General features: G+C 36.9%; 1 protein-coding gene and 1 long non-coding RNA gene across 11 annotated transcripts in view; one reads left to right on the plus strand and one right to left on the minus strand.

The window, feature by feature from the left end:
- DPYD (dihydropyrimidine dehydrogenase) overlaps positions 1-23963 on the plus strand; it is a 331722-nt gene that overhangs the window by 81618 nt on the left and 226141 nt on the right. For all 10 annotated transcript variants that reach the window (XR_013183272.1, XR_013183268.1, XR_013183269.1 and 7 more), the window contains exons 4-5: positions 9484-9571; positions 19078-19239. Coding sequence is in view for 4 of the 10 variants with exons in the window: in XM_054638674.2 (XP_054494649.2) it covers positions 9484-9571; positions 19078-19239 (250 nt within the window). In the remaining 6 variants the exon portion in view is untranslated. The remainder of the gene's footprint in view (positions 1-9483; positions 9572-19077; positions 19240-23963) is intronic.
- LOC143694645 (uncharacterized) lies at positions 16093-23152 on the minus strand. Its single transcript, XR_013183273.1, has 3 exons — positions 22948-23152; positions 18093-18209; positions 16093-16242 (listed from the first exon to the last, which is right to left on the minus strand). It is a non-coding gene; the product is annotated as an uncharacterized LOC143694645 (long non-coding RNA).

Raw genomic sequence — 23963 nt, forward strand, 5'->3', positions numbered from 1 at the left:
CAAAATCCTTGTATATATTTCATATTTTAGATCCTTTGGGTCCTGTTATTTTAACTACAGTTCCTTTTATTTGTCCTAATTTTGGGGTGCCTGGTAGAGTGCTGAAGTAGTTTGCATTTTGGAGATTTGCATGTCAGAGATTTCTGCACTGGAAGAAGGAAGCTGTGAAGAGGTACTAGTGTACAGTGGGGTGCTTCTCTAGGCAGCCTTGCTACCAAGGAGATCAGGTGTTAAATTTATTTGGTGATCTACAGAAAGGCTTTGTCAGTTTTGTTTTGTTTTGTTGTTTGGTGGGGTTTTTTTGGTTTTTTTTTTGCTTTGGTTTGATGTTTTTTAGCTGGGGGAGATGCCCAGCTAAAAAAAATGTAAATGATGTATTGGTTTCACATAATGTGAAGTCTGGACAGTGACTTTCAGCTATGTGATTTATTCATATTATCATACTGTGAATGCGTGAATATTATAAAATTTTTCCCAGTGAAGGTGGTTATAGCAAAATTTGGATATAGCACATACAAGACCAATCATTTAGTCTTAATGAGTTAGTGTATTTCCCTCTTGCAAATAATTAAGACTGAATTTTCAGCTATCTACTATTAAAATGTTACTTACATCTTTAAACTCAAGATATAAAGAATGCAACATTGATTCTTAGTGTAATTTGTTCAGGGTTTGTTTTCAGTCTGTGCTCACCCCTCTAGTTTCCCTCTGTGATTTCTGTAATTGTTTCATGAAGCTCTTTCCATTTGCTGAGGGGATGCTGGTTTTGAATCTTTACTCTTAGGATAAATTTAGGGTAGAAAGCAAAGCCAAATAATTATCTTAAACATCAGTGCTTGAAAGAAAATGCCACCTTTTTAAAAAGATGTCTATATATTATAAGCAGGGTAACATTATTTTCTTATGACTAAAAAATGTACCAGTTATTTGCAGTGTAGAAAATCGGAACTGAAATAGCAGGCAGATTTCCTTTTTTCTGGGTCTTGATTACTGAGCATATTAACAAGTTACAGTATCACTTATTAAAGTATCTTAAACAAACCTCCTCATTTGAAAGAGAGGATGAAAGACAGTCCTTGTACACATGCAGTTTCTAGACAGAACATTAAATCTTAGAATCCTCTGCTGAATTCTCGCAGTTTCCAAAAGAGGGAAAAGACAGGAGTAGTGACACATGGATCTCAAATCTGAAGCTGCAGCAATTTTAAGTGAGGAAGGGTGAGGACACTGGAGTGCTGGGAGCTCACTTCTGAAGACTTGCATGAGGCTGGCTTAAGAAACTGCTTAAGCCTTTTCATTATAAGCAATTGAGTGGTCTGGGTCCCACTGGGGGCTACATATGTTAAAATAGAGCACATTTAAGCAGTCTGATAATGAACTGGAGTGTTCATTGTCTGGAAGGACTGAGCTTGATTTACTAAGGAAACTCTGCCTTTCTTTCCAAGTTTTAAAACTTGGAAAAGGGTGGTCAGCTGAGGTCAATGACTTATCTCCTCCCTTGGAAGAAGCATCTTTATCAGGTTTGCCGTGGAAAGGTGACTGACCTCTCAATTTTCTTTGGAGTACTGAACTGTAGTAGCAGCCAAAACAGATATTTCTTTTTTGTTGCTGCAAATCTGAAAGCAAGAGCAATTGAAACCTTTGAAGTTTTTAGTTTTATTCTGAAGTTCAATGATTTAATTTCTGCTTTTGCCTGCCTCCAGATTATGCCCAGTGTAGGATCAAATATTCAGGTGACACCAACAGCAAAGCTAAAACCCTCCTGGTCTTTTGCTCTCTTTTCTCCTTTTCTCCCACCTTCCCTACTCCTTGCTAATATCAGCATCGTGAGTTGGGAAATGCATTGTGTGCAGAGATCAGTGCAGCCTGACTTGTGAGTGGCAGGGTTCTGGATCTGCATTCAGTCAGATCTGTGGATAATGGCAGGCTGATAAAAAAGAGAGAGTTGGGGAATTTTTTGGTGCTCAGATCCTAAAAAGGGAAGCTTTAGCTTATTATGCTGTTATTGCCTTTCCCAAAACTAATTCTCCACAGAAGTTCTTCGTTTAAATCACTCTTCTCTTAATTGTGATAGAATTGCTGGCATGCCTAAATTGCAAGACTGATTGTGGTACTGTAGTGAGGCAATCCATTTCTTCTGGGTTTGAGTTATAATTGAGAACATTTTCTTAAACTTTCAATTAATGCATTTTAGTTAGGTTATATTGTATCATAGATTGTTTAAAAATGTTATTCTTATATTTAATCAATTTTTTCAGTGCAAATAAATGGTAGATTTGTACTACTGATATTGATATATTGAACAGAGTGGTGTTTGTAAGATGTGCATAGATGATTAAGGCATTTTGGGAGAAAAATGTCTTTGACTAAACTTGTGAAGTGTATCTTTCCTGAAGTGAACCCAGAGGACTTTTGTTGACATTAAGATAAAAAGACAACAAGTGTTTAATATTTTGGAAAGGTAATTTACACAGGACAAGAGTCATGCCACATAAAGCTCATTTCTGATCTCCTAAAAACCCTAGAAAGGATACTTGATGTAAGTCAAAAAATCTGTAACACTTCTGGGAGAATAGTCCAGGCGAAAGAAGATTATTGTGTACAGGACAAGCCATAATAAAAACTGTCAGTTCTGTCAACCTTTCTGTCTGCGGTCTATAGAGGATTAAAAGGATATTGAACATTGTGTAACAGCTGTCTCTTATGTGAAAGGGATCACTGTTGTGGTGAACAGAAATGTACCCATTTAAAAAGCTCCATAAGGCCAGGTGTGGCCGGGCCACAAGTGGCTGCTTTGGCAGGTAAACTGCTGCTTTCAAGGACTTGAAGAGCACAGTGCGAGGTCTAATAGGTACTATCAGTGTTTTATCAACAAGCGGGTTTCTTGTGTGTCTTTTACACTACTGGAATAGTATGGGTACTATCAAGTTTATTGTCATAAGCAGGAAACTATATTGTGTTCCTAGGATGTTGAGAAAATACTAATTAATATGTGGTGTGAAATTTAATCAAGTGTTAACAGAGAAGTTGCAGATTGACTTTTAAGTATTTGGTTTTTGTAACTCTAAAAACTTCAATATTTCAATAAGAATATTTTGTTGGCAACAATAAAACGTTTAACTAGACATAGTTTTTCTGGGACAATTTAATGAACTTTGAATGTTGATTAATACTGTTGAAAACACAGCAATTTCCTAATCCTTATCATGAAACAAGAAAAAAGGGGACCATGCTTAGAATTAATGTTGCTGTAATGGATGGTTAAAATTACTTTCACCATCAATATAAAAAAAAATTGATTTCTAATAGGTCAATAGGATTGAACAGTTTTTCTGATTTGGCATCAGCTGATATGCATGCTTTGTGCCACAGTATTCTGTAAGCAGAATTGTGTTTTCTATTTTTAATCCCTCTAATTTATATAACAGCTTTATTCAGCAACATTATAAATTGGAGAAATGCAATTAAAGTAATATATACAAGTTATATACATGAAGTTTGTGAAAGGCAGCAATCTTTTAGGTTATATTGCAAAATGATTGGTGAAATATTCTGTGTCCCAGTGAGATGACAGGAGGAATATAAGGAGAATATAACTTCCCATGAACTGTCTTGGAGCAGGCTGCTTCCCACAGTGCAGTGCAGACAGAGCCCGGCTGTGTTCCCACTGCTCAGCAAGGGGTTAAGAGGAGATCCCACCAACCTGCTTTTCCTCTGCTAGGCTCCATTTGTGGGTCTGATCACAGACCAAGATAGCTCTGTCCAAAGTATGCAGAAGACATGACATTAGGAAATGACAGTTTTAGTGCAGAAATGGAGGTTTCTGATGGGCTGAATGGTAGTTGACAACAACTCAGAAGATGGACTGTAAAATGAGTGGTGCACACTTTACTACACCACTGTCACTGATACCTGATGACAGACAGTGGCTCCTCTATTATATTATCAACATTGTCCGTTAAAATGAAGTTATGATGGAAGATGATAAAAAGTTATAGGACAGAGAAGTGGAAAAGTTTCAGATGAATGGGGAAGAAAGACTACAGAAAACGGGAAGACAGCCAAGCAGAAGCAAAGAGGAGAGGAGAGTTGCTGCACTTAAAGGGGATTCAGAGGTAGATAAGAAAAGAATTACGGCTGTGTAGAGAGCCAAAGAAGAAAAGAGAAAGATGAGGCATTGATGAATAGAATGATTTGGAGCCTATGTCCATATGATTCACCACCTCTTAAGTGTCCAAAAATAACCTTGTCTGTAAGTGCCATTATTCTGCACTAGGGTAGGAGGTTTTGTGTCTAAAGACTAAGTTTCAACTCTGATCATTTCTTCTTTTCGATAAAAAGCACCTCCCTTATGAGTCCTGTAACTGCCAGCAGCAATGCCACGTCTGTCTCTCATCCTGTACAGTGCCTCTATTTAAAATTTGCTTCCTCTAGTCATGTGAACTTACAGACAGAGAAGTAGTGCCATTTTTTATGGATCTGCAGAAGGCTTACAGGACTTCAGGTGACTGAAGAGGCAACAGGAACAGTGTGGGAGTCTTTCCTGCTTTCTTTAGATATGAGCTAGTATTGCCAATTTACATGATACCGAATGTTTGGTTTCTTACAGCTTCTGTGCATTGCTAACAGGCCAAGCATTTCTCACAAACAGAATTTTTCACATGTCATTCTGCAATATAACCTAAAAGACTGCTGCCTTTCACCCACTATTAAATATCCAGGACCAGGATATCTACTTGTCTGTATTGCTGTGTTTTGTACAGTTTCTGGTGCCCTTTATACTAGAGGTGTTTCTTGGCAATTAGATTTGTTTTTTCTGTAATCCAAAATTGTTTTCACAGTTGATTCTAATTTAAGATTTTGTGCTCTTTGCTACATTATATTTTCCACAACTGTACTTTGTGTTGTACATTGCACAACAGAGTCCTTGGCCTCGCATGTGAGAATTCTTTTTTCTGTTTCTTGATTTCTAGTATTCCTGTATCATTTGTCTTTGGTGCTCATCAGACCCATGTATCAACTGTTACGGTGTTTTGATATTTAAACCTGGCAAAGCATCTCCCAGTTACTTTATAATCCCTTTCTCCACTCCATTGAGAAATGCAATGAACACAAACACAAAAAAATGTAAGATTTTTATCTGTGAATGTTAGTTTTGGGTGTGTGGTTTTTTTGTTTGTTTGTTTGTTTTTAATTAGGGAAATAATGGCAGCTTTTTTTTTTTTTTAGCTGCCAACAGTAAGTTTTCACCAATGGCTTATCATTTACATAGTGGATCTTTATCCTGGCATCCCTTACCTTTATTAAACGAGTCTATATATGTCCAAATCTCAGTTTAGGTTTGTCCTTGACCTTCTTTCAGTACAGCAAGAAGTAAGACCAAATGGGGAGTATGGCTACAGGATTAGCCATAAGTAATTAAAGGATTGAACTTTAAGAGAAAAAGCTATGTAATGCTTTTCACTTTGGCCATCAAAGGCAAGGGGCATTCAACTTGGGATTTAGATTTATTTGGAAATGATAGATTCATTTCTTCCTGACATGCAGCTTTCTTATCTCTGTGCTTACTGTCCCCAGCTCAGGGTTTAGAGTGGTGCAAGAGACTTGGAACCAAGAAGAGCTTTGGTTGGGTCAAAGTTGGGTCTCCTGTTCATGCTGACCTCTTATTTACTGGGTGCAGTTAGCTCTACCATTCTCTTAAAGTTAATTGACCAAAGCCTCAGAAAGTACATACAGACCTTCACTGGGGCTATTTCTTGGAGTAGCAGATAAAGTTTTAGAAATTTCTACAAGTACTAGAGCTGGAAGCCTTTTTTCAAAATGACTGTTTATGTCCTGCAGAAATGAATTAGGATTCAATTTGCTTCTAAACCTCTGCCAGCAGTAACCATAATAAAGGTTATTTGCTCTGTTTTGTGATACATGAAGATTTGATGGGTTATCAGCTACAATTTGTTGAGGAATATTATTCCAGATTATCTGTTTCACCCCTGGTCTTTCAGCATTCATGTGCTTGCACTTCAGGTGATATTATTGCCAGTTACATAGACAATTGTTCACTGCATTTTTAGGTAACAATACAACTAAATTGTCCTTTGTTTGGAAGCAAAAGTGTGTTAAGAGCTGGCCTATACCTGGAAATGGGGCTGTTGGTCAGATATTTCAATTTAAAAATAAAATATTGGGTGATATTTCAACAACTGTACAACAAAGGTATTAACTGAAGACTATCTTGGCTATGACTTCCTTTTCTCCTCTGCAGTGCAAAGACTGTGGTGTTGCCTTTTATATGGAAATTAATATGCATGTGAAGTGAATGTGGTGTCTTTTGAGATTCAAAGCAGCCTATGTTTCTAAAGGAGATGATGTTCCATGAGCAGTGGGAGAAGAATCCATAATATAGGGTGTTTTCTGATAGTTGGTAGGAGTTTTCCTTTATTTTTACTAAGAAGCGCTGAGATATATATTCTCAGATTAATGTAGGTCCATAGGTAGTCCAGAATGTTGTTTGTTTGGGTTTTTTTTAGTTATGAGCATGCACCTCTTCATTTAATTTGCTAGGAGCTAACAGGTGAATTAGAAACATTTAATCTAAATTTCTAATTTGTTTACAATATTTTGAACCAAAATCATAGTAATGAAATAACCTTGTAAAAGGAAAGGTGGGATTTCTCAGCATGGGAGGATGGTTGAAGAAAAAGAAAGTAAGTACAATGCTTAATGTTTCTCCACTGGAGTATATGCATGTGGAACTGAAGCTCATGGTAATGGTGTGCTCCCTTGAGCAGGGTATTTTGCCTGTGATTTTTGAAAGGATCAGTCACTTGCAGCAATTTATGTAATAACTTTCTGGTGTGTGACTCTACTACTTTATTTATTCTTTTTGCCTGATTCACCAGAATGCAATACCTTTGCTCCTTTGTACAGTAAATGCACTCTGTGATATCTGTGATGGTATGGTCAAAGGATAATTTATTGTCAGATAGAAAAATAGGTCAACACTAATGTCACTTGATGATCAACCCCCCAAGTTTAATAAAACACCTCACCAGCATGCATTCAGCACAGTGCTTGATGTTTTATTAGGACTACAGTACCTTACAGTACCTAGCTATAGCAGGCATGTAATTACTGAGCTGTCATGGTGATAAGTGGGATTAATGGCAGCCTGGTGCACTTTAGTGTGCAGAGTGCCTGGAAGATGGTATTATTATAGGAGAAAGTCTGGACTGGCATATTCATGGCACCCTCCCCCCCCTCCCCAAAGCTCACATTCAAGTTTGTGTTACCTGCCCCTCCCAGCAGCTGACATTTTCAGCAGCTGTTATTTGTGAAGCAGCTCAAAAATCAAAAGAGAAATAATTTGGTAAAGATGCTTGCTAGTCTGAACAAGTAATCTGTACACATTTCATCCTGCCAGGTGCCATGCAGTTTTGACACGAGATTGTTCTATATGTAATCCACAGAATGCATTTTATGTTCAGTGTGCTTCCTCTGATTTTGAATACAGGACTGTTGTATTTTAAAGAAAACATCACTGAGGAAAGTGAAGAGTAAAAGATCATAATGGAATTGATGTCTTAATTGCATGATTTTGAGTTCTGTTATTTCCTTATTGCCTACACAGGCAAACTGCTCATCTGAGTCCGCATAGTGGTGTTATTTTGTGTAGTGCATCTCCTTTTTTGCTGGCTTCAAGTACTAGAACTTTGCTTTTTTTTTTTTTTTTTTAAAGAAGAGGAATTCTTGTTTGCTTAGAGACCACAACCTTTTGAGGTCTCCCTGTTCCACCTTTCCTTGTTAAGACCTTTTTAACATGTACCTGTCACAGGTAGTGCTGGGCAGTGTTTTGTTCAGCTGCCACAGCTAAAGCTGCCGATGCTTTTGTGACATCCCACCTAGCTGAACTTGTAACCCAGTGTGGTGTTGGGCCCAGGTTTGGCTTCTGCACGTTTCCCGTCCTTTGGAGCCTGTGAGACTTGTTTACTTTAAGTATGTGCTCTGGGGCCTTTTTTCAATGACTATTCTTGTGAGAAAATCCAAACAGCCATTACCACATGTGCCTTCAAATTTTTCTGTTGCCATATTGTCTGCAATAACCAGCTAGATGGTAATGAATAACAAGATGAAAGGCTAATTAATCTTTTACTTAACTAGCTGTTCCTTATCTTGTATTCCACCCTTAACTGTAAAAATGACAACAAAAAACCCCTAATATGTGTGATTGACAAAGTCAGGACAGTGTTTTGTTGCAGGTACTCCAGTAATTTCCTTTTAATGTAATCTTAATTTCTTTGTATATAGTCCACTGGCTTCTTGCAGCTTTTCTCTGTTTTAAAATATTCAGTTCCACAATGTTGTTACCTAGCACTGAATAAAAATAGTTAAGATAGACTTGTGGAACTTATGTATCTGGGCTCAAATAATACGTTAGAACCAAATTTTATTTCATTTTGCATACATTGTTAAACCCACAATTTACATTAATTCTGACTGTTACTAAAGCAATATCAAAGAGCATCTGGAATAACCTAATGAATTCTGAGACAAGTAGTGAGGCATTTGACCTGTGATAATCCTTGATCTATAAAACCAAGGCTGTGTTCTAATACCTTGGTACCTAATAGAGAACCATTTTACTCCTGCAGCTGACTTTTATCTTTTTTTGAGGTTTGCTTAATGCAATTGTGTAGACTGTCCTGAGGACTTAAGCCTTAGATGGGAGGGATACAAGCAACCAGATCATCACACCCCCATGTATGACTATGCAGAAACAGAAAATCAATCTTTATTATTTAGGATGTTTTGTCTCCTTATTGCTTAGTTAGCTTTTGTCATTAGAAATGACAGGAAGAAGGTCTTAGGGATTTTGGCTGGGGGTATGCATAAGACTTCTGAATTGTTTTCAGAAGTCACAGACTTATCACTGGAAATTCATAGAAACATGACTTGAAAATTCATCAGCTATTCTTATTCTTTGGACATACAGTAAGATGTATGAAATATCTGACCACATTTCCTTTGTGGAAATACTGTTGCTTTTGTAGGTCTGATGGTCCAACATTCAGCATTTAATCCATAATGAGACTTCGAGAACTTAGTTAATAAATTTAGGTTTACAGCACAAGTATTTTCAAATAGAAAAATGAACTGGTCAGAAGTTTAGCAACCATGCATTCCAGGGAAAAAATTACCTCTATGTAATTTGAGGGTTTCCTAATGCTTCAACAGGTGTTGTCTGTGTGCTTGTAAATGGTAGCCTCTGCCTTCCTATGTAGAGTACAGTCAACAAAACATAACTAATCTGTGTGATGACAGTCAATAATGATTATGTAGTGCTTTGAGATTTTAAACAGAAATTCTTTGTAAGTGTTTTGCATTATTGCTTTGTGACTTATCTTTTAGCATGTTAACTTGAAAACCTTTTGCTATTGGCAGCACTTGTATTCCATGTCTCCTTGACACATTTTCTTTTATTCCTAGATGCCTAAAGTGTGCAGATGCCCCCTGTCAGAAGAGTTGCCCAACTAATCTGGACATCAAGTCATTCATCACAAGTATTGCAAACAAGGTAAAGTCAGGCTTGCAGTTGTACATGGCAGGAGATAACATATAATGTCCCTTTGTAACTTGGTGGAAGGGGTAAGTTTTTAAAGGCAGATTAATTTTGAATTCTATGTTTCTGTTACAGAGCAGAGACAATAAAAGTGGGGTGACTGCAGAGCTTTGAGAGTTGTGTTTTGGCAATGCTGTACTGGAATAATATTAGTAAACTGCCTTGAAGGTTTGAAGTAGTCTTTGCCTTGCTAAGCCAATGAGTACATGCTTACTGATTCTAATAGGGCAGATTTAACCTGTCAGATGGTGAGTGAGGTGGATCAATCCTACAGAATTTGGGTTGTTTGATGACTTTTGAATCCTCCTGGAAGCTGCATATGCAGGGTAAGACACTGGCTTTGCCCTGAGCAGGTGACTTGATCACTCGGTGTTTTATCAGAATATCTTGCTCTAGAAAAGAGTTGCAGCTTACTACTATTCTCTCAGTAGATATGACTTTTTTTGTGGAGAACCCAAAGTATCTTAGATTACTCATAGATTAATATAAAGTTTCTTAGATTAATCATAGCATGTCTTTTTGGACTCTGTCCCTACCTATCAATATCGTCTGTATCCACTCTGAAACTTATGATAAAAGGTATAACACAGCTTTAGTGGCTGCTTTTACCTCGTGTTTATGTCTGGTGTTGTGTAAGCAGCAGGAAACATTCACACACAGGAAGTTTTGAAAAGTTGGATATTTGGTTTCTGCTGTTCAAGATGTTAGAATGGAAAATTGCATGCCTAAATCAGCACTGCTTCTGTTAATTCAACTTTCAAGTTTGAGTTTATGTACAGTCTTATGCTCTTCTTTCTCTCCTTACCCTATAAGGAGAAATCTTACATGGCATGATTGTGGAAGCATTTCTCTGCAACAACTCTAATGCTCGCTTTAAAACTAAACAGCCAGAAAACCAAACCAAAAGAAGAAACCTCCTAAAATTAGAATTTAGTAAAACCCCCAGGGGGACATGCTTAGCAAGTAGCTGAATTCATGGGCTGAGAAACAAGGCAGGAGAGTAGTGCATGCCCAAGGCAGGGGATTTGGAACTAGATGGTCTTCAAGGTCCTCTTCCAACCCAAACCAGTCTATGATTCTGTTTTGTAGCCTCCATGTCAATGGCTATGCCTCCTGTAATTCATGTGCCGAGCAACTTAAGGAAACTAACAGCGCAGAGAGAACCCAGCCTTGATGTGATGACTGCAGTCTGCTGGGTTGAATTTTCCTTTTGATGTATTAGTTTCTCATGCCTTTGCCATAAAATATCTCTCATAACAAATTCTGTTATTCAGAAAATTACTGGAAATTCTTATGGTTTACTTTATTAATGGAATCTTTTTATAGTTGTAGGTATGTACTGCTGTTTCTACAGTACAGCATTTTGAAACTCCTTGCTTTCTGTCAAAGGTACAGGATGAAGTTGAGAGGGGGGTACCAAAAGTTGAATTATTCACCTGAAATCATGACCTGGCCGAATCTCTGTAAGAGCCCACTACCATGGCTGCTCCTGTGGTGTCCTCTGCTCTCTTTGATTCTGCTGCTTGGTAGTACCTGCACCATACACATTTAGAGCAGATAGAAGACAAGAATAGTGTGCTTTTGAAAACTAAAACATATCATTTATAATTTTGATAGTTTTTAATGGAACCAGTAAGTAATTTTTCACTTTGTTATGCGTTTTGCTGAACTTCTATTGAAATAATAAGTTAGATATTTATCATTCATCAGTCTGAATATTCAGCTTGATGAGAATTTCTGCATTATTGTCACTGAAGTTCTTGCTTAAGATGATCAAGGATATTTTGCATGTCATTGAATATAATTTTCAAAATGATAAATTTGTTTTTGCTGTTTTCATCATATAAATAAACTTCCATTTCTAATCCAAAAGCTTATAAATATGTATGATAGCTTCTAGAAGAAATAAATAGGTGAAACATAGAACATTCAGGTGTTTGAGGTAAATAGATTCAGGGAATTGGGGTGCATTTTCTAGACTTCCTGAAGATTCGTGTCTGAATCTCTCATCACCCACTTGAGAAACTTGCTTCAGCTGGTACCTTTCTACTTGTTTAGAGAAGATTGTGTTCAATAAATTCCCTGTCCTTATCCTTGTGTAAGCAGTACTGCATGTAGGTATTTATTTAAACATGATTCATTATTAATATAGACTATTTAGACAGCAGTAAACTGAAAATGAATTACTTTGTCAGGTATTAAAAAGCTCTATTGTATGTGGTTTATTTTGTTGGGAATGGCTATAGTAATCATAAAGGGTCAGGGATTCTTGTTCTCTTAAGCCTGAGGCTTTTTAGATATTTACAGGCCATGTACAATGTAGCTGTTTTGGCTGTTCTGCCATTAGACCTGAGCTCTGAAGTAGAAGAGGGACAAGGGAGGAGGGTTGTTCCTGGGTTGAGAGGGTAATTGAATTGCCAGACTCAATGAGCCTTGAGCCTCTTTGAGAGAAAGGATGTCACTTACGCTGTATTGTGTTAGCTGCTGTGACTCAGTAGAGTTTAGGCCACAACTTCCATTCTCTTTTTCCATACAAACTGGATTACAACTCCACTTTATAAAGGTACAATCTATTCCATTGTGTCTTCCCAGTTCGTGTTTCTCAGTTCATAAAGGCCGCTTGCAATTGTGTCTCTCAGAGATCAGACTTTAAATTCACCAGGCACACGTTACTATTTTTGTTTCCAAACATCAGAAGAGGGCAAACAAGAATTCTGACTTCCAGCTGTCCTCTTTAAATACCACCACATTGCAAAACCTGTATTTCTTGCTTTATAATGAACGAGTGCTGTCATAGTTGTTTATTTCTTTAAAAAGAAAAAAATACACTAAAGAAAGTCCAAATGTGTTCAGCTGCTGCAGGAGAAGCTCTTCCCCCAACCCTGAAGTAGTACCAGGAATGATTTTAGGATTTTATGCTCTCCTTTTCCTGTGTTGATATGTCAAGCAAGAAGGAATTTGTAAAATGGAGCTTTAGCACTTGTCATCCTTTAGGACTGGCACAAGCAAATGTTTTACAGCAGCAGAAAATCCTACAATTTCCCAGAAGCATCTCTCAGCCTGAACACTTCTAGGGTGGGCAGCTTTTCTCCTGTTCAGCAAAACCGTGCCAGAGAAGCAGCCCTTTAGAAGGCAGCAGCTCCTCACATGCTTTACCTTTGAACTGCTCAGTGGGAGAGTCTTGGAGCTTTTTGTTATCAGATCCCTTATGGTTTGAGTAGTAGCATTGAAAAACAACTGTTGGTGTACACAGGGATATCAACTTTTGTTACACAGCACAGGCATAGGGAATGAGTGACTCAGCCTTTACAGTCTCAGTCTGTAATGAAGAACTGGGGGTACAGAAGTATCTTTTTTGTTATCTATACTCATAGAACTCACTTTGTTACTGACTAGCTCTCACAATTTTATTTCAAGCCATGCATTAATACAGTGATTCCTGACATTGACTCTACAGCTTTTTCTGTGTTCTGAAAGACCACCTTTTCCCACATCCTTAATGATAAAGATAAGCTGGTTTGCACTGACACATCAAGTTTTTTTAACGGACTATATGGAGGCCAACATTAGAAAAAGAACAAAAACAACAAAGAACCCAGTGCCCCCCCAAAAAATCCCAAACCAAATGAATACTCCACATTGGAAAACAAACTCAAAAAACAACCCAATCCCCAAAATCAGCAAAGCCATGCTGCCCTCTGGATAAAAGGTTGTCCCTGGGCTGTGCAGAACACTGGCAGGGAAATGGAGGAGGGAGAAATTAATGTCAGGAGCAGTACAGAGAAACTTGTGGAACCCAGGGGAAAGTTTTAGGATTTCAGAGGAATCTTTAGGTTTAAATGAAACCAAAGGAAATTCGTGTGGGATTTTCAAGAATGAAATTCTGTGTTTTTTCAAAGGAGAAATCAGAAAGGGAACAAACTGGAAGACAGAGAAGAACTCAAAGGGATAAGGGCAAATCTGAAGTTTGGGAGATTTAGGGAGTAAAGGAAACCATGTTTGTGGTAATATACTAGAAATAAGAAAAATGGCAAGTGTGTAGACAGAGGAAAAGAAGATACAAAAATTTGTGGAATTGCTAAGAGAAAATAAATGAAGAGAAGATTGCCACAGAGAAAGGGTGTTGAGAGACATAGGATTATGACAGGTGAGAAAAACAGAATGATGGGTTTTTTTCTGTGCCAGAGGAACTCTGACTAAACTAACAAAAGACATCTATATGCCATTGCAAAGACTGTAGAAAATGACGAGTCACAGTTCATATGTAAAATACTGTAGGTGGGGTACTGTTAATACAATGAAGGATTGTGGAAGTCAGAAAGCTGCTAGGTGACTGGTAATAATTATATACAGATATTAATCAAAATTAATCTTTAAGTACTACTTTGAGGCCCCAGGTTTTTCGAAAGTGCTGTTTTATTCAGCTTTCTCGTTAATCGTAGTATATTTCAGGTCACTAAATAAAATAGTAAGGAAAAAAAATAATTTAAAAGAAAAATTAGGAATGATGTTAAATTGATGCACATGAAACAGTGACTTTTCTTGAGATGTCTGTTTGTACTTAGTGTAATGGAATGGCTGACAGCTGGTTTCAGTCGCCGTAGTGTAATTATGTAGAATAGACTTTTGCGATGACACTATGTCAATTAAGGAATCTCTCACATTCTAGACTACAAAGGACAAAATGACAGTACAAGATATTTCTTCCGTTCTTTTTCATAAAAAGATAGTGACACTGTGTGAAATTACAGTCCTGTTATGATGACACAAGTCAAATGATGTGAAAGATTTCTGGATTGATTAAAAATCATCAGCATTATAATATAGAATATGTATGATTTGATAAGTTGCTGTTATGTTTTGTTCATTCTTCTTGGGAAGATATTTGGGGGGGCTGACAGACTGACGGTGTTTCTTGTTATATTTGAACTGGTGTGTGTCAGTGTGAAAAATGCTCCTTATATAACAACGTACTTTAAAAAGTGACTCTTCGCTCTGTGGAAATGTTTTAATCCAATACATCTTGAGTAAATTTTTAAGCCATCACAGAACATGAACTAGAATAAGAGGTAGTGATATTTTTCCATGTATTTTGCTAGGTCTCCCTTTGTTAAACTTAAATCTAGATGAAAAAGAAATAATATGACTGTTTTCTTCTTTCCGTTTAAAGTATTCACACTGTCTCCAAATTCTGATAAAGTCCGTGTATTAATTTGTATTACATAAAGCATAATAATACATATTCTTCAGGGTTTTTTTTAGAAAACTGCAATATCAAAACATCCTGATGCATAATGAATTTATTTAAAAAGCTCTTGAATTGAATTGAAAGAAAGGATGCTATAAGCATTTCCTGATAGTAAATACAATTTCTTCTGGTCTCTCAGTATTGATCCTATGTGTTTTAATAGATTTTTTTCAAGTAAAAAACAGTCTAATTTGCATGCAAATTATATAATGCTTCCAAATGATACATGTGGAGATCCTCTTCTGCCTGTTTTCCTCCGATTATTGATATCTGTTTAAGGCTTCTTTTTGTTCCCTATGTTAGCAATGTAGTATTTATTGACATTTTGTTGTAGGAAACCACAAAACAACTTATCCAGTTAGATTAATTTATTTCCATGGAAATCCACAGGAGAAAAAATTCTGTGAACAAAGGCAGGAGCAGATATTTATCTCATTAAAAAATTCAGAATTCTTGTTTTAGATTGCTTCCTCTGTGACGTCTGTAAGAAACTGGCCAACTGAGTCATCTTATTATTTAAACATCTACAAAAATTACTCCAAACTGTTAAGGTAGCTTGCATTATTCTATGCAGTGAAGCAACTGTGTCATTTTAATGAAGCCAGTCTCCCTTTAATTATGATCCTTTCTCATGTACAACATGTGCGTGGTTACCAGCCTGCCAGATCTGCATCTCTGCATGTCTATTTTATATGCAGCCTACTACACACTAGTTTTGTAAAATGAAGTGATCAATATTTTTTTAAATGGGAATATTCTATGAATATTTTACTTCTAGTGTCACTGATAAATATAATGATCATTAATACATGCTTTTAGCTTAAAAAGGATAAAGTTGCATAAGCAAAATGTTGGTGTAATTAAACATTTAAGATAATAGACACATTCTACAAACTCTCATTTATTATTGTACTACCATGCTTTGTAGTTTTGTAACACAGTTTGCATAACACCACTCAGTGTAACTTACTAGACTTACTGAATTTATCTGTCAGTGTTTGTCAAGTATTGTAAAACATTTTTCTAATTTTTTGGTATGTTAGATAATTTCACAGTAAGGATAAGATAAATAATAGAATAGGACAGAAAAGAATAGAATAGAATGACAAAAAGATGAAGCAACTCAGAGCAACTCAGGCCCATGCAGCCCTGCCCAGAGCCCAGCCTCCACACTGCACTGTGCCCTGGCAGGCAGGCGGTTTGCAGCTGGACTCGCTCTCGAGGCACCGCGCAGTTGTGGTGGCAGCACATGGCAATGTCCTTTCACTGGGAGTGAGCAGGAACAGTGGCAATGGGAACACTGCTGACACCGATCTTCAGCAAGGTAGAAGGGGAATAAGAGAACTGTGGCTCTTCTGAGAGAATGTTGTAAGTTTACCTATGGTAAAATTAGCACAGAGGAGTTAAGTTTTGGCAGACCATGAAACCAAGTCCAGTCCAAACCTGTGCTTCCATTGCATCTCTAGAGGTGCCCATGTTAGCACAGTTGGAACACACTAGTGAAGCAGTGCAGAAGCCTTGCCCTGCTGTTCTCAAATGTGACTGTCTTTTAATTTATCATTAAAATTATTTTAGGTGCTAAGACTAGAAGATACATACTGGTTGATACAATTTATTTAAGGTCTTAATATTTAGCATGGCAATGTGTACTATGTAGTTTTTGATATTCTTATTTGAAGAGAATGCAGTTCTTTTTTTTCTGATGCTACCACTAGTAGTGCCCACTGCAGGAACTCATGATCATGACAGCAATATCTCAAAACTTTCCAAATCACGTCTCAATCTTCATATACTCAATCATGTTTCTCTCAAAGTAAGGGTTCAGCAGTAGCTGGCCTTACCCCTATTGAATCTTCAGTTCCAGCTTCCTTTTTACCAAACTCTGGTATGGTGTTCTGAGACAGATTTCCTTAGATATCCCCTTAACAAACTGTGATCTTGGTCCTATACCCCTACTGACCCTGGGCCTTTCTCTCTGAAGTCAGTTGTGCCCTTTCTGTAGCATAGCTGTGCTCAAAGTTTGGTTTGAGCTTTCAAAAGAAGTAACATGTGCCAGCTGTGTTGACGTTGTATTGGCTCAGTTCAAGTGTGAGAATATGCTTAAAGATGCAAGAAAATTAATTTTAAAAAAGGAATATTTAACAGCTTTGCTTTATAGGTATAATAACTAGGTCTGTATATAGATTTTAATTACAAAGCTGAAAAATGTAGACAGTCCTTAATGAGGTTGCTTAAATAGAAATGCACTTTGTTTCCATTGAACCAGAGTTGAAGATAATAAATGTAATGATACTGGACAACACAGGAAGGAAAACTGGAAGTCTAATATGTGTGAAACATAAAAGAGAACAAAAGTTCATTGAAAACCATTTTGTCTTTGAGTTAGTGAGAAAAATAACCAGCACTAATTTGTAATTATTCCTTTAGAGTAGAAGAAAGGAAAGGCTAGATGTAATTGCCTGAGGAACAGGCATCTAGTGCCACTTAAGATGCTGCAGGGTAACTAGGCTGGTCTCATTGCTGCTTTGGAAAGATGTGGGTTTTCTCCATTGATTTTCACCTCTGCTGTCTGCAAATTTGTGTCAGTGACATCTCCAATATAGCTGGACTTCTTTAATTTGCTGCCAAATTGAGCTTGCAGGCTTTTTCTTCTTTACAGGTTTTTTTAAGCATCCCTAATAATCTCTGATATCAAAACAGTATAATAATCTGGAAGAACAAAACTGTTTGCTAATACGTACAATTCCATTTTAACTAATACTCCTTTACATTGGAATAAATGAGAATTAGGGCTAATAAAATGCCTCACTAATCACCATAGGGGAAATGGCCGAAGGTTCTTCAGAACGGTTGTATAAAGGTGTTGCCTGTTCAGCCAGGATTAGAATTTCAATGGGATTTAATGCTGTCTAGGCAGCTGGTTTGTGTTTCCAGATGAATGAGAGAGGCTTGTGGTCTGCCTTAGCAGACCAGCAGCTGTAAGCAAGGAGTCCAGTTATGTTTATAAATACATTTCTTGAATGTTGGCATTTTCTTGGAAATTTCTGTTTGTGTCTGTATGATCTGATTTAACTTTTAGAGAATTGCATGCTCAGTCTAATAATATGCCTGTAGTGAATTTGAACCTCCCAAACCAAATTCTTGTTACCCATTGTTGTTAAATTGTCAGATCTTGACACTGGTCTTTTTATTCCTCAGTGGATTCTTACTCTTTGTGGCAAAGGATACAATATGATTTCATAAACGTAGGTGCAGAACTGCCAACAGTAGTTCTCTCTCTTTAAATGACACTTCAGGTCACTCCTGGCATTTCCTCTGATTCTTCTTCTTAAGACAATTATCTAGCTGAAAAAAACACCAGAGGTTGTTTACTCATGGCATCAGACACTGGGAACTTGCTAAAGTCCATTCCTTAGAGTTTTAGTATGGAAAGAATCCTTGCTAGTTCTCATATAGCTGGTGACTATTCCTTTTCTGAAGAAGCCCACTGAATATTGAGAATCTTTGAAGCTGTGAATTGTAGGTAACATCTTTAATTAGTTCCCTGGTTTATGATTTAAGGAAACAGGAGAGTAAGTGTTTGCCCTGATCAGTATGTGTTGAGAAAAAAAAGATCAAAAAGAATTCAGTGCTGCAATATCTGCAGGTGGCTACATGGGAAGTCTTCTCATCATGTGTCTGGGAAAATTGGCACTACTGGTCTGGTGTGAAGGACAGGAATATCGACAGAGATGGTGTGCACAGATGTGTAAAATAAGATTTTCATTCCTGAGCTGTAAAGAACTGGTAATATAACTGGCACTTTCTGGTCATCCTTTAACAAGGGTTGCAACTCAGCTACTGCCCAATTGACCTAGAAATGGAGAGAATATTTTCAAGTACATAATGCAGCAGTTGTAATATTTGAAGTTAGATTTGTTAAGCTACTAAAAATCCTACAACCACCTCAGACTGAAGATGCTTTTCACCATTTTGCAAGCTAAAAAGCAACAGTTTACCTTTGCATAATCCACAGTTTTTGCTGACTTTCTTCTCAGTATCTTTGATGGGATTTTGCATAACATGTTAGTACATTTCAGTAATGTCAGTGTTATTTAACACATATGCTTATATATTATTTTGTTACAAAATTCTCTCTTGAAGGTTTGAATTTTTGCTTCATTGGTATGTGACTGTTGTTTTTATTTCTTCTTCCTTTCTCTTTTTCCTTCAGAATTACTATGGTGCTGCCAAAATGATTCTTTCTGACAATCCGCTTGGCCTGACATGCGGAATGGTGTGTCCAACGTCGGATCTCTGTGTTGGTGGCTGCAACTTGTATGCCACTGAGGAAGGACCAATTAATATTGGTGGATTGCAGCAGTTTGCTACTGAGGTAGGACTTACAAATGTCCTAAATTCTTTGTATGTACTATTGAGTATTGCCTGTGGTTACCTTTGGTAATGATTTTCTTCAAGAAAAGTTGATACTAATAAAATTAAAGCATAGAAAGCTTTAATAGTTATCCTTTTTCTTACAGCACACTCAAATGCTTAGAAATACTTTCATAATGCAGTACATTATAGGAACATAAGGAACATTATTTGTGAACAAGATGATTCTTTAGACATACTGGTAGTTGAGACAATTTCTTTTATAATGAAAACTTTATTTCAGGTGAAATTGTGGATGTTGCTCCATTGTAGGCTGCATAGGGGAAAAGATCAAGTGCAGCTGTATCTGTAAATGCATATTAAGGAGATCTAGAACTGTTCTTGGCATAGGATAGATTCTGTAGCAGAATTAATGTGTGTTTGTGCTGGCTTTGAGACAAAGGATAAACTTCAGATGATTTTTTCTTCTTAATGTGTTTACTTTATTTATTTTCCAAACCTAAGTAAATACATAGTTTAAGGTTGACCTAAAATACATGTCCATGTGTATCTATTTATATAGGTAAGATTCACAGTGTATATGTGTAAATTTACTAGTTCATAAAGGTAGGTGCATGTTTTGGCTACTGAAGCAAAGGTTGTTACTTGCTGCTTCACATTAGAAATTCTTTGCATGGGTTTTTGTTGAGCTTCTTGTGCATTGCTTGGGATTATGTAGTTTTAATGCTCCAATTTCTGTCTGAAGAAAGAGGCAACTACTCAGTTGTTAATTTCTTTTGAGGGCATGGAGAATTTTTACCTCACTTAAGGTGTAAGATGCTACCTCATTTGATCTGTCTGAAGCAAAATTTTGTAAAAGTGATTATTTTGGCCTCTGTAAAAGTGACAGAGTTATGGCTATATTAAAACCAGCATATTCACGTGTTAGGATTGTACATTTCTATACAGTCCTTAACTAATGTGCGTGTCCCTATTCTGTATCATGAGCCATTTGGCTGATCTTATTTACAAACATACAATGAAGTTCCAGTCAACTTTGCAAAGCCTGGGAAAAAAACAACTTTGTAGAACAGACCAAAATAGAAATGCAAATCAATCTGGAAGTTTGAGACCAGTATTTTCCTCTAGTGTCAAGCATAGACTTCACACTTTCTTCTCAATGGCTGTGGGTCATGATTTGATGAGCAAATATTACTACCTGCTGCTGCTGTTCTCCTTTTACCTGTTTGTATCCCTCTTTTCTTCTCTCCAGGAGACTTGTAAATCTTCTGGAGTGCCTGATAAACTTTGCTGCTAGCTGTTGCTGAATCTTCTCCCCTCTCTGTCATTTAAGTAGTTATCCACTTCATTTTTCTTGAGATTTGAACACACAAGTGTGTTCCAAGTTCTCATTTACAGGATGAGACTAGAGACACGGAACTGTGTTAGTTCTGTGTGTATGTTTTATAGTTGGGCTTTATCAGTCAAGAAACACTTTTATTAGCTTTTCTTCTAGTGGCCTTTATTCTGTATATGTAAAAAGCTAGTATTTGTTGCAAAGCAGAAGACTACTTCTTTCCTTAACCCCCCCACAAAACCAAAGATAGAAACCCGAAACCAACCGACCAAACAAAAAAGATTAAACAGTTGGCAAGTAGATCATAAATACAATAGTGAAATATTACTGTTTAGGAACCAAATGAAAGTAATATCTGTTATAATTTGATTTGTGTCTTCTTTTAGCTCTTATTGTATGATTAATAGAGAGGAATTATGACTTGGTAGATAATGCTAAATATCTGCCATTTTTCTTCAGAAATGTTCAGAACTCTATTAAAAAAACCCCAGTGATAGCATAATGATGGATATGAAAACTGCAGAGGATGAATAGTTTTCAATGTTTCAAGTTTGTTTAAAATTATGTTAGTTCCAGGAGCTCTAACAGAATAAAATTGTTATATAGTTCTATATGGCAGTCCAACAAAAAGAACGTTTCAAAAAATGTTATTATCTTTAGTATTTTCATAGTATCTATGTTTTTATACATTTAATATATAAAAAATGTAAAAGAAAAAAAATTGTTGTTAATAACCTTTAGGTTTACTGCTGTTCAACACAGAATTTGTATGTATTGTAGCACTCTCAATTAGTAATAATAGGCAGACACTTTTGCAATTAGTACTTTTTTACTTTTCAGTTAAATTTTGCTGTGAAAGTAGGTATAGTTGAAAAAATATAATGGTATGAGTGCTTCCAAGTAAAAATCATTATAAAAATATAGATTATAATATTGAAGAAAATTGTAAGGTGCTACTGTTCATACAAGAATTGGCCCAGATAGCGTGTTCACAGCTCTACCTGTAAAAGTAACTTAGCAAATTGTGTAATTTAGGCATGCAACATGTGTTAGTCTTAATGAGAGCTGCATGGTGATTCTCATGCATGGTGTAATATTTGTCCCACAGGGGCTTATTTACTGAAAACTCCATTGTGCATGAAGCCAGTTTTAGGCTTTTTTTTCCCTCAGAATTAGTCTGAGGATCATACACTTGATGCATTATGAGAGTGAGCAATAATAAAAGGGCACAACTGCTAGCTGAGATAATAGATAAAATTGCAGTAAAGCAGGAATATGGATTTAAAATGGAAAATATATGGGTATGACATGTGCCTGTTTGTGCTTCTGAACAATGACTGATCATCTGTTCATACTGCAGATAAACCTCCCTAATTGTAAAATATTTGTCTTGCATACGGTAGAACAGTAAAAAAAAATGGCACCTTATGCTGCCTGCGTTTCCCTTCTGCCCTTTCATAGTTTTGTAACTATGTTTGGCTCATTCTCAAAGTGAATGGTAATCCAGCCTGAGAAAATGTGGATTTTGACAATTAAATGTTTAAGGGGGAAAAGGGAAATGTCCGTTTGTATTTGTGATGGGGAATGTGTGTACTGGGATGCAGTTACCATGGTAACTGTTGCATCTAGAGAATAACATGGAGTAAATCTCACTATTATAAATGACGAGTGTCAAGCTCAGGTTACACCTGCTACTTGCACAGGTCAAAATTATATTAATGCCTTTATCTGTCTCCTTTGCCCAAGTACTCCAGAATCAGGCAACATCCATTTTTTGAACACAAGTTCAGTGAAAATATACTGAGATTGCAGTGACAGTACATATAAGCATGAGGTATATGGCTGTGAGTCCCAAAATGAACTAAAATCACTGGTTACTCAAGTACAAGTTTGCAAGCTCGTAGTGAAAAGAAACGAGGTCTATTACCTTATCTGCTGTCGTATTAGTAAGAAACCCTCAAATTATTATGGTTTTGGATAGACTTTATTGAATATAAAGGTTCTTTTCTGTTTCTGTTTAATCATTCTGAATGGTGCAGCCCAAGCTAAATAGAAAATGTAATATTTTCATCTCTGCATGCTAGATATAAACACTAGATCATTTAGTACTGTGGCTCTTGTGCCAGTTACAGTTCTGGTGATTTGTTCCTCTTTGCAGATACAGTCTGACTGCTGCTGCCGCAGAAAGGAATTGAAAAAGGAAATTAGATACGTGTTTTTTCTGAAAAAGAGGGATTGTGTGAGCTTACCTGCTGCTCACCTAGGGACAGCTCAGCAGAGTACCTGTGCTGGAAGGAGTGTTCTGGTGAGGGACCTGAGTGCTGAACCTCCCTTCTCCCTCAGCCCACCACAGTCAAGGAAGAAATGTCTTACCTGAGGGATTGCCATGGAGTGGCACACTGTGCCCTTGGGCTTAGGCTCCTCTTTGAGTTGCAAATTGACAGCTCTGATCAGTCTGTAGTGCAGCTGTGAGGAGAAGGTGGCTCTCATGGGGCTGCCACTTCTGCAGTAGGACGGCCTTGAGGTGCCAGACTGGGCATCATCACAGGCATGGATACATGAGCTGCATCTGCAAGAGGAGGGTTGTTCTGGGGAGCTAAGACAGCAGGACAAATAGAAAAAGCCCTTTATTTGTCAGCATTAAAATTTTAAGACATCTTTAGATAATTATATCTTTAAGTCATGTTAAAATCCATGATAATAATAAATAAAATTTCAGGCTTGTCTGAAGGGAGTGGTGTAGCTTTCTACAATAGTTCAGGGGATGAGTCTGAGGACTTCTGATTTCTCTGGCCAATGCTGAAAGATTTCCTGATATTTTGGCAAGTTATATAAACTTCCCTACAGCTTGTTTTACAGATGTTAAGCATTTTTTTTGGTTTTTAATGCATTTGCATGAATGTTGCTAAGTCCATTTAGTGGTGAGATTCATGAAATGTTGAGATTTGGACTCTGCAATGTCCTAGATCCATGGGGTATCTTAGGACTAGAATACTGGAGGTTTTAAAAGTCTTTAATAAGATGTTTTGGGGCCTAGTTTTGTAAGCACTCACCTATTTCCATAGAATTTTGAAATATTGCAACTTTAACTCTTAAATTGTGGAGGGAAGATCACGAGCGTTTCATAACTAGCATGTGTCTGTGGAAAAAACTCTTCATGTAGCATCCTATGATATCCACTGCAATTAAATGGAATTAATTGGGTGATCATGTAATTTGACAGCTTCAGGAATGTTACTGTGCATGCAATTTGCTTTATTTTGCATTAAAATATGTGCAGAATATGATTTTCTTCTTTAAATATTCAACTGCCCCATATTAATGTAAACCAGCCTACAGAAAAATATCCATGGAAACCAGTGGGAAAGTGTGAAACTAGTAAAACAAGT

This window comes from Agelaius phoeniceus, chromosome 8 (assembly GCF_051311805.1).
Source record: "Agelaius phoeniceus isolate bAgePho1 chromosome 8, bAgePho1.hap1, whole genome shotgun sequence".
NCBI classification, from domain to species: Eukaryota; Metazoa; Chordata; class Aves; order Passeriformes; family Icteridae; genus Agelaius; species Agelaius phoeniceus.